Source organism: Pygocentrus nattereri, chromosome 3 (assembly GCF_015220715.1).
Source record: "Pygocentrus nattereri isolate fPygNat1 chromosome 3, fPygNat1.pri, whole genome shotgun sequence".
NCBI classification, from domain to species: domain Eukaryota; kingdom Metazoa; phylum Chordata; class Actinopteri; order Characiformes; family Serrasalmidae; genus Pygocentrus; species Pygocentrus nattereri.
Genome location: NC_051213.1, coordinates 29,452,655 through 29,467,033, shown reverse-complemented (window position 1 = coordinate 29,467,033; position 14,379 = coordinate 29,452,655). Strand labels below are relative to the sequence as shown.

The 14,379-nt window shown below is 38.7% G+C and overlaps 1 protein-coding gene across 4 annotated transcripts in view; it reads right to left on the bottom strand.

Annotated features, from left to right (window-relative positions):
- Positions 1-14,379, bottom strand: part of zbtb7b (zinc finger and BTB domain containing 7B) — a 49,599-nt gene that overhangs the window by 16,780 nt on the left and 18,440 nt on the right. For 2 of the 4 annotated variants that reach the window (XM_017712305.2, XM_017712306.2), the window contains 2 exons: positions 5,357-6,315; positions 3,372-4,521 (listed from right to left, as the gene is read on the bottom strand). In XM_017712305.2, coding sequence (XP_017567794.1) covers positions 3,978-4,521; positions 5,357-6,309 — 1,497 coding nt within the window. In that variant the 5' untranslated portion in view covers positions 6,310-6,315 and the 3' untranslated portion in view covers positions 3,372-3,977. Of the gene's footprint in view, positions 1-3,371; positions 4,522-5,356; positions 6,316-10,693; positions 10,921-14,379 lie in introns of those variants that run through there. The other 2 variants (XR_005130091.1, XM_017712304.2) reach the window with 2 other exon arrangements.

Below are 14,379 nucleotides of genomic sequence, written 5' to 3'. Positions count from 1 at the left end.
GCCAAATAACCTCAAAATGAAGGTTTAATAGCTTTAATGGTACAGACATATAACTGATAATAACATAATAATATAACAATAAGTCCCTCAAAATTTATCTTATAGACCAATTGGATTTTTTTGTAGTGTACTGTTTCAGGTCTTTTTTTTTCTTCATGTAACTGTCGGACTCTTGAGTGCCTCCAAAGACCATGATCTGCTCATGCTCAAAGTGGTAACATTCAAAAAGCTCCAGATCTGACTTCATGTCTTCTGTTTCAGTGATAGAGTAAAAGCTACATCCTAAACAATCCCTCTAAAGTGCCATGCAGCTCCTTCAGATTTATGAAAATCTAAAAGGCTCAAAGTAAAGAGCAGAAACAGAATGTAAAAGCAACTTTACTTCAGGAACTTCTTCAGATTTTTATAATGTATTATGTAGACGGACTCTAAAACGAACACGTACAAGGGCTCAGAAAACTGATTCTGACATACTTTTTCTTTATTTACTCATCTTTACAACAGGAGAAATAAACGGCAGGCAAAAATAATCATTTACTATCAGTGAAAAAGATTCCTGTTAACACAGGAAACATCCCTGATGCAGAGGCCTTCAAGCCCCAGACCTTCACCCTATCCAGAGTGCGCACACACACTCACACACATGCAAATATTAACACCCCTATCTGTGTTCAAATGTATGAGACGGAACATTAATGTCGACTGTAAGGATGTCGAACTGTAATTTATTGCATATTTCCCATACTGGACCAAATCAACTTTTAATGTCTGTAATCAACAGTCAGTAAAGAATTAAAGGAAATGAAAACACAAGGCTGCTGTGGAACTGTACAAGGGGTGTTAATATTTTATTTTTTTCATAAACACAATGATCCCTCCATATATTTGCATAATCATTTGCATAATCATTTTAGTGCATTGCTCATTATTTCCTGAGAATAGTTGCCAAAAAAAACAAACAAAAAAAAAAACACAAGGCAGCTTGACCCTTTATAAAGCAAAGATTTAAATAATTTCTATCTTTAGATAGAAGTTTTACATCTATCAGAAACACTTCAGGACAATTTACAATAAAAGCACAGGAGTCAAGGAAGCACAGATCTATTAACATATCCTGGAATGTGTAATTAATTAAAAGATCCATCAGTAAGTTCTCACTTTAGTGCAAATAAAGCTGAGGTGAAACAGTACAGTATCTACACAATCTGTCCTATATAAACTCTGACTCGGTGTCACTTCTAGCAGACTGAGATTTATTCAATCTATTGCCATTTATCCATGTTAGACTTTTTTCTAACCACTTTTACTTAAAGTCACAGTGAAATTTATAAATTACTGTCATTTTGAAATATTCTAAAATAGATTTGAAGTGTAGGAAACATCAAAAAGTTTTTAAGTTTTTGAGAAAAGCTGTTTTATTTATTGATTTTTTTCTTTTTTTGGGTTAATGTGTTAACTCAGACTAAAGCCACTAAATAACAGATCTCTATTTCATCCAAAACCCTACAGCACTGTCTGAATGTCTGAAGAGCAACTATACACAACCATATGCTATATGCTATGGCACTGGACACCGTGCCATAGGTCTTTTATACTATTACTCTGAAACAAAGTTTTTATATATTCTTTCCTCCATGAAGGCAAAACTTTGGTCCCTCACACTGCTGAGAGAAAAAGAGAAACAGAGAGAGCTTTCAATTCTTTCCCCAAATTCCTCCTAGCCCTTTCCAGTGCTGTCACTAGGAGGTGTCTAAAAATACAGCCAAAGCTAATCATGTGACATCAGAGCCATTCTCTGGTGACAGCTAGCTGCAGCCCTGCAGACCAAGCCCCATGCTGAGGAAAAGTATCATCTTGGCAAGTTAGTTAAGATAGCTAAGCATTGGTGAGGTACATAACATGTTAGATTAATGTTTGTTAGTGAAATTGCTTTTGTGTGTTATATAGCCAACTATGTGTGTTGTGTAGCCAGCTGTGTGAAAGCATAACCAATACCAATCCTACACTGTAATCCTTTATTTTCAAATTCCAATGTACATCCACCCAGGGCTGCAGCTAGTTACTACCAAACAAACTGAACCATTATGTGATCAATCCCATCTACGCACTCTTATATAAGTAATGTGACTAGAGCACCAAGGCCTGCAGAATCAAGAGCACAATATCTAGACTCTAGAGTAGACTACAACTCTGGACCTTAATTCAAGTTTTTGGTTCTGGATTAGGTAATTAAACTGCCAATGTACTTGACTGGGCTAGAGTCAAATACAAGTGATTACAAAATCCAGAAATAGAAACTGGTTTTAAGGTCTGAAATTGAAGACCTCTGCTCTAGAGGCTTTGATACTCTAGAACATTAAGTCTAGAGCATCAAAGTCTCCCAGTAGAAAAGAGGTCCAACAATATGTGTGCATCAAAAACCACAAAGGAAAGAAGGCAAACCGGAGTGTGTGCGTGTGCATGCAGGCAACATGCAGCAGCAAAGCTCTGAATGTTTTCCTACACACACACGCACAATCGCCACCTGAGGCAAGCGCAGAGAAAGGCTGAACTGCTGCTAGACTTCAGAGTTTTGGTGAGGGTCAACTGTAACCCAAACCCTACACTCAAGGTCACTTTCTATGCGAGGGCTACAGCAGCTCCTCACTCAGTGCAGTAATGAAATCAAATCAAAACCTAGAGCCACTGGAATTACAGCAAAGGCTTCAGGGCAGAGGGAGAGTGTGGAGACTCATCAAACCAGGAAAAATCACAATAAATATTAAACAAATAAATAAATAAATACACACGTAACTCCCTGCCTCATTCCTAAGCCTTCCCTTTATTCTCCTGTAATCAGCTCCTGCTCTAGAGCGCTGAGGAAGACCACATATCATCAATTCTATTCAGAAATAAATCACCACTCCCACACTAACATGTAAGTAAGCAAACAAAAAGCAACAGAAACCAAAACCCCACTTTTTTATATATCTTGTCATAGATTTGTGTAACATGTATTCAAGTAAGAGTTCAGGGGTTACAGTATTGACTGTGGAGGACAGCTCTCCAAAGCCCTTCTCAGATGGTGGGAAGTTTTAGAAATGGACTCAGAGATGAGCATATAAACTCAAATGGAGAAGAAAGCTGGAAAAACTTCCCTATTTAAAAAAAAGCCACAAATATCTTCAAAATCACCAGTTTCATCGTTTCCACAATAAATAAGAACCTCTAGCATAGTAATGTATTCTTTGGTATACAAATGTTATGTATGTATGTATGTATGTGTGTGTGTATATATATATATATATATATATATATATATATATATATATAGACAGATAGATAGATAGATAGATATATATATAGATATATATATAAATATAATTATATCTCCTTTTTTGGACTTAAATAATCAGCAGCTTCAAACAGACATATCTTTCAGAGTATCACACACGCACATTCTCCTGGAAGTGTAAAGAACTGAGATCAGCCTGTAGAAGTGCAGATCCACTCTCCACCAGTAGATGACAGGATTGTAGTAATAAAGGGAAAATAAAGAGAACGCTACACTTGTTTTCTTTCTTGTCGCTCCATCTCTAAACTCGTATTGTGAGTTTCAATCTTACCTGCATAATACATTAACAAAATAGATCTATATTACATTTTTCCAGTAAATAAAGCAATAAAATTAAATCTGAAAACAAACTGAGAACATAAAATAATAAAACCAAAACATAAAAGGACATGAAAATGAAAAACACTTAAGGAGGTCTGTAAAAGAAAGCAGAATCATCAGAAACCCCATTTTTCCATTAGCTTTTTCCTTTCTCTTCCGTTAGATCTGTAAGTGCTCCTCTCCACACCACGAGGAAGACTGGTCATGATGATGATGATGATGGAAAAAACAGGTTTGCTCTCACTCTCAGATATGTCTGCTATGACATTGTATTTGATCTGTGTACACACACTCTTACACATACCGACACACACACACACCACTACAACCCCTCCTCTTCTATATCCTCCTCATCTTCCTCCTCCTCTTCCCATGCCACATGTGTGAGTGAAATGCCACTCTCTCGCTCCTCCATGCCTGCAGCCCTGTGATGGCCCTCCATTGCCCTCCAGAGGAGGCTGGGATAGCTGACCCCACTCGACTCCAGCAGAGTTGGTCTGTGCGCAGCTACTCCTGGGCTGTCCTGCTGGAACAGGAGTTGGCCAGCAGCAGAGCTCGCAGATGCTGTGGTTAGCCGGAGAGGGCCATGCTGGAGCTGGGCTGGAGAGGATGGATGTTCCTCAGGTCCTTTCCGTGGTCGGCGCGTGCGAAACTCCAGGCAGCTATGACCCTTGCGGTGGCGCTGTAGGTGATCCTCGCGGGCGAAGGCTTTATGGCACAGTGGGCACTCATAGGGCCGGTCACCACTGTGCAGGGATAGGTGGTTCTTTAGGTCGTAGGAGTGCAGGAAGCGGGCAGGGCAGCTGGGGCAGGGGTAAGGACGCTCGCCTGTGTGCTTCCGCATGTGTATCTTCAGTTTGTCATTCCTGCAAGAGGAGAGTAGAGAGCAGAATAGCTTGCAGAAACCTCACAGAAATTCCATGAAATGAGAAATTCTGTCTAAAAATATTAACTCTGAATCAGAGAATCAGTGCCACATGTTTGTAATTTGAAGAGCAGAACTTATCCTCCTTTTTTTTGGAGGAAAAAAACTTAACATTTAGACATAAGTGGAATCTAAAAATAAAATTATTAATTACAAATATACCTAAACTAAAATCATTCATTTCTTTCTCTGCGTTTTTCTTGGCACATGGCACATACATGGCACAAACAACAAGGAAATGCACATTACTTGGAGCAGTTGTTCCCAGTCCTAGTCCTGGATACCCTAGTAACCTTGTCCTGAATATTGTTTTCAACATTTCTATATTCCTACTTGAACTGGGAAATGGCTTGTTAATTAGCCGTTTAGGTGATTCAGGTGTGTTAGAGCAGGGAAAATGACCAAATATTACTCCAGGGCTGGGAATGGGAATATTTGCCTTAGCAAAACTTGCTGCAGTAGATAGGTGTGCTATAGTAGGTGTGAATCAAATGTAGTACTAAAAAAACCTTTATTGACAACAAAAGAACATCTGATCTATCCTAACAGCATCACCTTTCTCACACATACAAAACAAGAGTCAAGCAGATCCTTGCAGAGAATAGATAGACCAGTTCAATACTTATCTAATTATGTAATCATGGCAATAATGTAGCTATATAAACACCACAAGAAAACAATAGCATTAATTCTACACTTTAATTCTAATGGTTAATGGTCATTAATTCTAATGGTTAAAATAGTGAGATCTCCCTGTACTTCCTGCTCATACATACCGTGTGAACCGGACTCCGCAGGCCACGCATTGGAAGGGCTTCTCTCCTGTGTGCGTTCTCATATGGCGTGGCAGCTTTCCAGCACCATGGATGATCTTCTGGCAGACAGGACACTGCTGTGGCGTCTGAGATTTCCTTTTCCTGCCACCACCACCTACGGCCCGCACTGATTCGGCCTGTGGGGGAAGACTGTGGGGGAGAGAGCTAACTGGCTGCATGCTTCTTGACTCTTCCTCCTCATCCTCTGAGGGAGGTTCTTCAGATGGCAGTGGATGGGACCAGTGTGCGCTAGGTCCACTTCCATTCAGCAGGACTCCCTGCTGACTGGCTCTGGATGCTCCATTTTGTGGGTGTTCCTGGTGCTCCGGGCTGGCTGGCATTTCGTATTCACTTATCTGCTGTCTGACTGGCTCAGGTGTCTGGGTATTCCTCCAGGCCTTGGCAACATTGCGCCGATCCTGTTTCCTGCGTGATGCTGCCCGATGGCCATCCTCATCTAAAGGACGGGGCACCTCCTCAGCTGCCTCGCCTGCCTCACCCGCCTCACCCAGGATGTGCCGGCAGGCGTCAGCTACACACTGTATCCCGAGCAGCTGCGCACCCTCCATTACCTCCCGCATACCCGAACTGCGGATGGTGAGAGTGGCCGTGTAGGCGAACTCCAGCAGAGCATCCAGAGCGTCTGGTGACACGCAGTCTAACTGACACACACTGCAGCCCGTGCCTACACTGCCCTCTGTGCCCTCTGCACCCTCCTCCGCCCCAAAGAGTTGGCGGAAATAGAGGCTGACAGCAGCCATGACAGAGCGGTGTGTGGGGTAGCGGGCACCACGGGAGGTCAATGTGAGGTCACACAGCAGACCCGAGCGCCGCTGTGCATTGAGGCGGGACAGGAGCTCGCTGCTGTGCTCCGGGAAGGGGATCCCAATCAGGCCGTCCTCTCCAGGAGACATTGCCACCTGGGGAAAGACGTGGAAAAAAGTCTTGGTGAAAAGCTGCGTTAATGCTTCTTGGTGGTGGAAAGGTTTTATTCATGCTTAAAGTTGGGTGGTATTTAAAAATCATTAGGATGATCATTTCTTGATTATGAATTCTATCACCTCCAACTGCTTTTCAAAGCCATGGCCATGGGCTTTCCACATTAAAAGCAAGGTGTTTTCTGTAATGAGTTTTCATTATTTAGCTAACCACTGGCACACTTAAGCTGTAAAGAAAATACTGCAAAATTTACTCATGCAGTAGCTGTTTAAAGTAAAACTGAATAAAATACTCAATACACTTCATTAAATTTTTTCTGAAAACACAAACCACAGATGAGAATCAGAAGAGCGTTATCTCCAGGTTAAAGCTAATTTAGCTGTTCTAGAGTAATATCCAGTCACTTAAGCTCGGTTTTCCTTTTATTCCAGTTAACATAATGTAAGAAGGGGAAGCCATGCCATAAAGCTAGCACACTTACTCATTACAGTATCCCCCACCACACACACACACACACACACACAAAATCTAAGTATTGGGAGGTAGCAAGGCTGAGAGCAAAGGAGGAACCATTCCAATTGTGAGGCAAGGCTGGAGCCAAATATAGCATTAAATAAACACTGATTATTGCCTTTTGCACATCACCATCGCGTCTTATCCATCATTGGCGATATCTGATGTCTGAGGTCTAAAGGCCAGTCCACAAATGTCCATATATAATTCCCCAGGGATGAATAATGACATTCCTCCATGAACATAAAGAAGAAAACTAATAGATATAAGCTTTAGAATTGAACATGTAATTCTTAAATCCACAGTAACTGTTTTACTTTCGTTTAGATTATTTCAATTGAAAAATATAGTAATTGGGGACCATTTACTCAAGAATACATCTGTTTTTAACTGTAACCTTGAGGTTATGTTTTCCAAGTAATGAACATCCTTAACTTTTCTCTCCATTGTCTTACTATAGGGAGCTGCGGCCACAGCCAGGACACTATGGCCAGGTCTCTCAGTAGTGATGTCTGATTATTAATTCTTACATCTTCTGGTTACACTCTTAATAAAAAGACCGTTCTTAGGGCAGTTCTATATCTAATCTTTTTTTAATTTAATTTTGTAAGTTTTGTTAATATTCTGATCCTTTTGGACAGTCTTAAAATATTTGTGAATGGTCTCCTACCAGGCCACGACTCCTCCGGCACTGATCAAAAGTGACAATGAATTTTGATGAGACCAGAGGAGTCCTGAAAAAAACATCTCATTTTAACTTTACACTCAAATTCCTTCCAAGTGGGGATATTAGTTAATTTATGCCCCTCTCTGCATGATTATTCCCAATTTTCATCTGAAATTATGGTTCATCTCCAATTCCATTTTTCCCTAAATATCAAAACTGTTATCCATAAGATCTTTTTGTAATATCGTAAATATATGTGATAAAATCTTTTTAGTACTCCCTTTAATTGCTAACATGAAGAAATGTTCTATATTGGAGGGAGAATTATATAGTTGGTCCTATTCTTTTTGTCAACAAAACTGAAACGGAAAAATATGATACTTTAAAAGATTAATGAACTAACTTGTTTACTATCTAAAAAAGGAAAGATTTGTGAAGCATTCATGGCCTTAAGAGACTAACATGCGTGTTTTGCTTATCTGTTCATATTTATGCTTATTTTCCAAGTATTTTCATGACAAAGGTTTTCATGCAAGGGCTTTACAAATAGGACATGTAGAAATAAGTTTTATTATTTAAAAATGAGTCTAGATAATGTAACACACTATATGGAGTATGACCACATATTTACTTAATTACTTTGAAGTAAATTAGGTCTGAAAGGTAAAAATGTCTGGACAAAATAAAAAACAACAGAACAGTATTATTTAAAAATGTCCTTAAATATTAAGACAATAGCTTAATAAATTTCCATAATCATTAAATTACAGATTGTCAAAAATCATGGGGTTTCACTCTGGGATTTTATTGTAAGCAACGATGACATATGTTTAATGTGTAAGTTATGGTTAAAAAGCACTGTTAGCATATATTATAGTTTAACTGGCAGATGTTCATAATGCTTGACTGATCAGTGTACGTTATATCTTGACTGACAGATGTTAGTGTGAATGATGGTTTAATTCTAATTCAGAGAAACACCTGTTGAGGGAAGAAATCTCTTGGACAGAGACAAATAAAGAAATACCTAATCTAATTACATACAAACAGGGACTGAACAGGAGTACACGTCAACGAGAGATGCGTGAATGTGTGTGCAATGGGGAAAGGATGTGTGTGGGGGTGGGATAATGCATGACAAGGGCAGGGAAACTGCAGCAGTGGGGAGAAATCTTACATTAAATTTTCCACTCCAAATTCATATTCTAATCAGCGCCAGATCAGAGCTGCACCCCAACACACAGGGGGAAGGACGCTGTTAGAGTGCGGATAACGATTCAGAAAGAATAAAACGTTGTGGTTGCTTAAATTACAGGATTAGCAGTATGTCTGGTTCAGACTTGTTGCTATACATTTCCCAACACAGCAAGAGTCATCAGAATTACTGTCTATAGAAGGGTGGTTCTATATAGGACCAATGTCCAGCACAGTTTGGTGATCACTTCTACTCAAACACACCTGATTCAAGTCACCTGTCAATGACCAAGTTTAGTGAGTGTGCTTGAGTAGCGGGGGGAAAAAATGTTGTGCTTGACACAGGCCCTCCAGGATTGGAGATGAACGTCCCTGGAGCAAGTATCACAAATTGTATAAAAATTAACCCTTACATAACCCTGCTGTCAACTCTATGAAACTTGCATTTTAGTTTCATAGTAGGTACTGAATAATTCAAAGACGTCACTGAATAATAACTCTTAGGAATAATTACTGAATAATATGCCTTAAAAATTAGTAACTTCATAAAACACCTAGCTTTCAAAGGGTTAAGGCAGGAGTGTCTGAACAAATTTTTAAAAATGAATTTAAAAATCAACAAATGTATTATGTTTATATATATGTTGTATACAACAAAAAATATGTCTGTTCTGTAACTGGGTGAGGTCTGTCGGGCCAAATCAAACGCTCTCATGGACCAGCCTTGGGGCAGCCCTTGGTTTATGTAAGATGACTGTTTCATGCTATAAACTCTTTCAATTTCTTGGATGTTCTTGGATGTTCCTTAGGTTTATTAGTCCTACATGGAAAACAATGAAAATTATTGAAAATTGGTCATTATTAAGTTAACAGGAGAAGCATGGACGTCTAGACCCACGGACAAGTCCAGGTTAAAGGGTTAAAGTGCAAAGCAAAGGTGGTGTATTCAGGACTCTTGCTAATTTGCATGAACTGTTATGCTGCCGCTTGTTTTGATCTGATGGAGCGTCTCCTCATCCGACCCCCCACCCCCTCCAGTTCTGCAGAAGTGCACACACACCTGAGCCCGGAACTTTCCACCAACAACCAACCGCCGCTCCACTTCCCCTTAGCAACCTGCAGCCCCTCTCCAGCCCATAATACTGCAACACAGAGCAACTCAACAACACCTGAATAACCTGCTCCAAAGCACATGCACACACCCTCACAAACCCCTCCTCTCTGTAGGAATGAGATTTCTTAGGAACAGGTGTGGCATCTTGGCACTTCTGCCAATGTTACACAAGAAGGTGAGAAGTTTGGAAGAGAAGAGCTTCATTTATTTTTCAATCACGATCATATTAGGCTCATGTAAACTGCAAAAGGTCAAAAAAAAAACAAAAAAAAAAACAAGCTCAATATACATTTCACCATCAAAAGCTCCCTTATTCACATTCACACTTAAGCATGGACACATTTTCTCTCGTTTGCTCACACATCCTACTGTGGGACTCCATTAGAAGTGGAAATCTCTGATTTTACAACAATCATGATTATGCTTTAGGAAATGATTCAATGCATCATAAAACCACAAATTTCACCATGGTGTGATTACACTATTTTGGTAAGACTATTTAAAATATATATTATTCTAAAAAAACACACAAAATACAAGAATGTGACATAAAAACGTGATTATTTAAACAGCAGTGGGATAGAGACAATAAAAATAACAAAGCAAGCCTTTTTATGATGAGATTTTAACATTTTACAAGGCAGGTGACGACCCCTTCTGATCGATGCACCTGTGCATTATTAGCTGAAACTGACTGGCCCATCCACACTTTTTGACCTGAAGTTAGTCTCTCTCTCACTCTCACTCACTCTCACTCTCACTCTCTCTCTCTCTCTCTCTCTCTCTCTCTCTCTCTCTCTCTCTCTCTCTCTCTCTCTCTCACAGTCGGCCAGGCCTGCAGCAGGCCGCATCAGGCTAGATCATACCGTACCATTCTGCCAGTCATGGAGAACCGCGGCGTTGTGGACGGGAGCCTCACGGAAGTGTGTGTCATGGCATCCGTCGTCTTTTTTGCCGTCCTCTCACTTTTCCTCTGCTATTAAAGGGTTTCTCTTGCGTTCTTGGCTTTACCTGCTCTTGTTCTTGTGCTGCTGTTGCTTTGAACGTTTTTGGGGTTGCTCACCCTCCGGTGGGGATCACCGACTTGTGCTCTCTCTCTCTCTCTCTCTGTTCTTTCTCTTTCTTCTTCCTGTCTTCTGAAAAAAGATGTTTGACGAAGAATAGCGGAGATGGAGAGAGATACCCCTCCCCCCTCGCCTACAGCTCCCTCGCTCCAAGCCCATCGGCTTGTTTCGAAACGATAGCAAAGTTTCCGAAAAACAAAATCCCTCGACCTCCGCAATGACGTGTATTAGATAATACAATGCAGGAAACGTCTTTCGTGACACTGTAAAATTGCAGCCAGGTGTCTGCCAACACTAAAAAAAGTAATTAACACGATCCTCGTTTTCACACCATTAAGGAGACAAATAAACGTCACCCACTTTCACCCTGGAGAGCTGGTGTCCAGCAGAGTGTGGAGTTTGTGTTTCAGTGTTTGAGTAGAGTGTGTTTGTGGTGTGTTTAAGCAGAGGCATCACCAAATTCTGCTAGACATTCATTACCCAGAAACCGATGACCCTTGTCTGGGCCCATTAAACCAGAAGGCAGAGGGGTTCAGGGCTTCAGTCTGAACGTATTATACATTGAAGCCCAGCTCTCCCTCACAGTTTACTCTGAATAAAGCACCAAATTCCCAGTTTGCACTTTTGATTGTAGATCTGTTTGTTTAAATATGTATCTGTAGTTTATAACAACATAACATTTACCAGAACAACATTACCGTTCAAGAACCATTATTCATCATGCAAATCCCTACAGCCATGAGACCTAGAAGAGAATCAAACTTGTTTGAATCTGTTTATATAGCACTAGTAATGAACAGCTCTTTTTTAATAAAACCATAACATTTATTTATTTCTAATCTCTGACACTGAACTACAGACATTACAAGAACTGATACTTTGGTGCCAATGAAAAAAAAAATGTTATTAGTATTCTACATTTCTGATATAATGTCAAAATCGGTTTCACATTACTGTCATGTCTTTAGACCATACGTATTCTAAGACATGGAGCAAATATCGCCCATACATTTTTATAAAATGAATATCTGCACAGAACACTGCTGGTGACTGGTATCATTTAATAATCACATATAATATGCCAAAAGCAGCAAAGACACTAATCAGGTTTTTCTGGACATCTGGACATTATCTGGCTATGAGATACATGTAGTAAGTGTAAACAGGCTTTAAAACTAAAGGAGGTAAGTTGTCAAATTTTAGCAATGGAAAGAGATCAGGTCACTTTCAATTCAAAGCAATTACAAAACAACCAACTATCAAATTACTACCAAATAACTACCATTATAAAAAAATTCCTATACAGAAATACACACGTTTCTATTATTTTCTTTGAAACAAGAGACACTGTTTTGATTTTTTATTTATATTACTGGCACACACCATTTGACATGCTGCGGTTATAATGATTATACAAGTTTAGGCTATACTTTGTTATAATGGCCTTATTGCGCAGTGATGTATGATCAAAATTAAAAGCCTTTAAGGTAGAATTACTAAAACAATATAGCTTACTTGAATAACAAACAAATCATGAATAATGAATGTGGCTGTTTAATTTGTTAAGTAGGCTACATGTTGTTATTCTGTTTTTATGGTTACATAGTTGTTTTTTTTTTTAAGAAAAGGAGTGTTTGCCGAATGTGATTTCTGCTTTTTTGTTGTCGTATTAAATGAGGTACAGAGAATCGTGCAATAGTATTTATACTGACTACCAAAATTCTGGCATCCTGGCCTTTTGCACTACACAGCATCACACTGATACCAATCAGCAGTCATGTTAACCAGGCATTAGCTTAATCAGATGCTAGCTTCATTAGTTCTAAGTTAAGAAATGACTTCTAACTACAAAGATAAGTGATCAGAGATGTGACCTACAGCCACATACAGCAACAGTGATCCAGTGCTTCTGATATTTGGATTTAAATATTCTCAGATCTTCAAATGTATACAACATCTTCCTATCTCTCTCTATTAATAATATATAATACATGCATTTAAATACATACATTCTGAAATATATAAGTTTCTGTTTGGTATTACAGTTCAAAATAATGAATGTTTTCATTAATATAATAAAGGGTTAAAATAAGTATTAGGACAAGAGTGAAATAAAAATTAAGAAATACAAGGTGTTAAAATCTGAGCAGTAGAATTTCTATTTCTACAGCTCAGATGTTCTATTCTAAAAGGTCTGAGAAAACTGCACAGCATAGTGAATTAAGTTATAATAAAATTTAAAATTCAGAAGTGATCAAATGTCAATGCAGATAACGTGATGAAAAAATAATGTAAAAGATAACTGTAGTATATTTTTTATCACTTAAAGAGTTTGTGTTCATAGATTTCTTAAAATATGGAATAAAACATCTAAAATGCATTTTGGTAAATACTCTATAATATTTCAATTCACACTGTATGGCTATTATTATATATGCAATAAAACAAAATATGGTGTAAAAAAAAAAGTAAAACAAATAAACAAGTAAACAATAGATTACAGGACATTACAAATTGCCTGTGTTTTTTTTTTAACCGTTTCCAAACCTCAGTCCATCAGATGTGCATTATTTACAGTTACCATTCAATATATAGTTTGGTTACTCAATCCTTCATTAAAAGAAGCCAAGTGTGCTAGTGATGGAATTCTTCTATTTTTTTCTCCAATAACATCAGAAATACAAAGAGATACACTTTGGATATATAAGATTTTCGATTTTAGAGGATGACGTTAGAGCTTTTTTTTTTTTTTTTAAACTATTTATTCCTTATGACTTTTTTATTCCTTATGACTTTTGTAAAAGGGTGGGATTCCTGATAATTGAAGTCACCTCTCTCTCACCCAACCCCAGCCCCCGACACACGCCCAAATGAATCTTTTTACTTGAAAAACGAAGAATACACCTACGCTGAGGGTACTGCCCTGTTGTCCTAAAATTAACCATTTTCTACTCAATAGCAAGTACAGTAAAGAGAAGATGGCTCAACATTGACAAGAAGCACCCACACACTCACACCCTCACACCCTTTCTCTATCTCTCTAAAATTTTCTGACTCTTTGTCTTTTCTCAATTTCTCTTAGTCACCATCTTCCTGCTCCTTCTTATGGCCTGCTGTGTTGAAACTGTTTTGGACTTGAGACACACATACAGGCACACAGAAAGAGGTAGCAAATGAGTGTTTGCTCACACAGCCAAACTCATTTTCATGTTTTCATAAATGTCTGTGTATTAAAGTGTTTTAAAGTCTTGCTTAGATGAATGCAGGAAAGGTTATAGGCTGAAAGTGCAATAACATCCGTATTAATGGAGAATGATATAATGGAGCCAATTCATCTGAATGATATCTTCTGTGTCTTGTGTAATCTGACAAGTTCTGTTAATTTTTTTATTTTTTTGGTAACTTTTTGAAGAGGCACAAAAGGTAATACATTAATTGAAGAAATAATTAGCTGCTTTCTCTAAATGCTCCTGAAATACCAGCACCAGTCAAA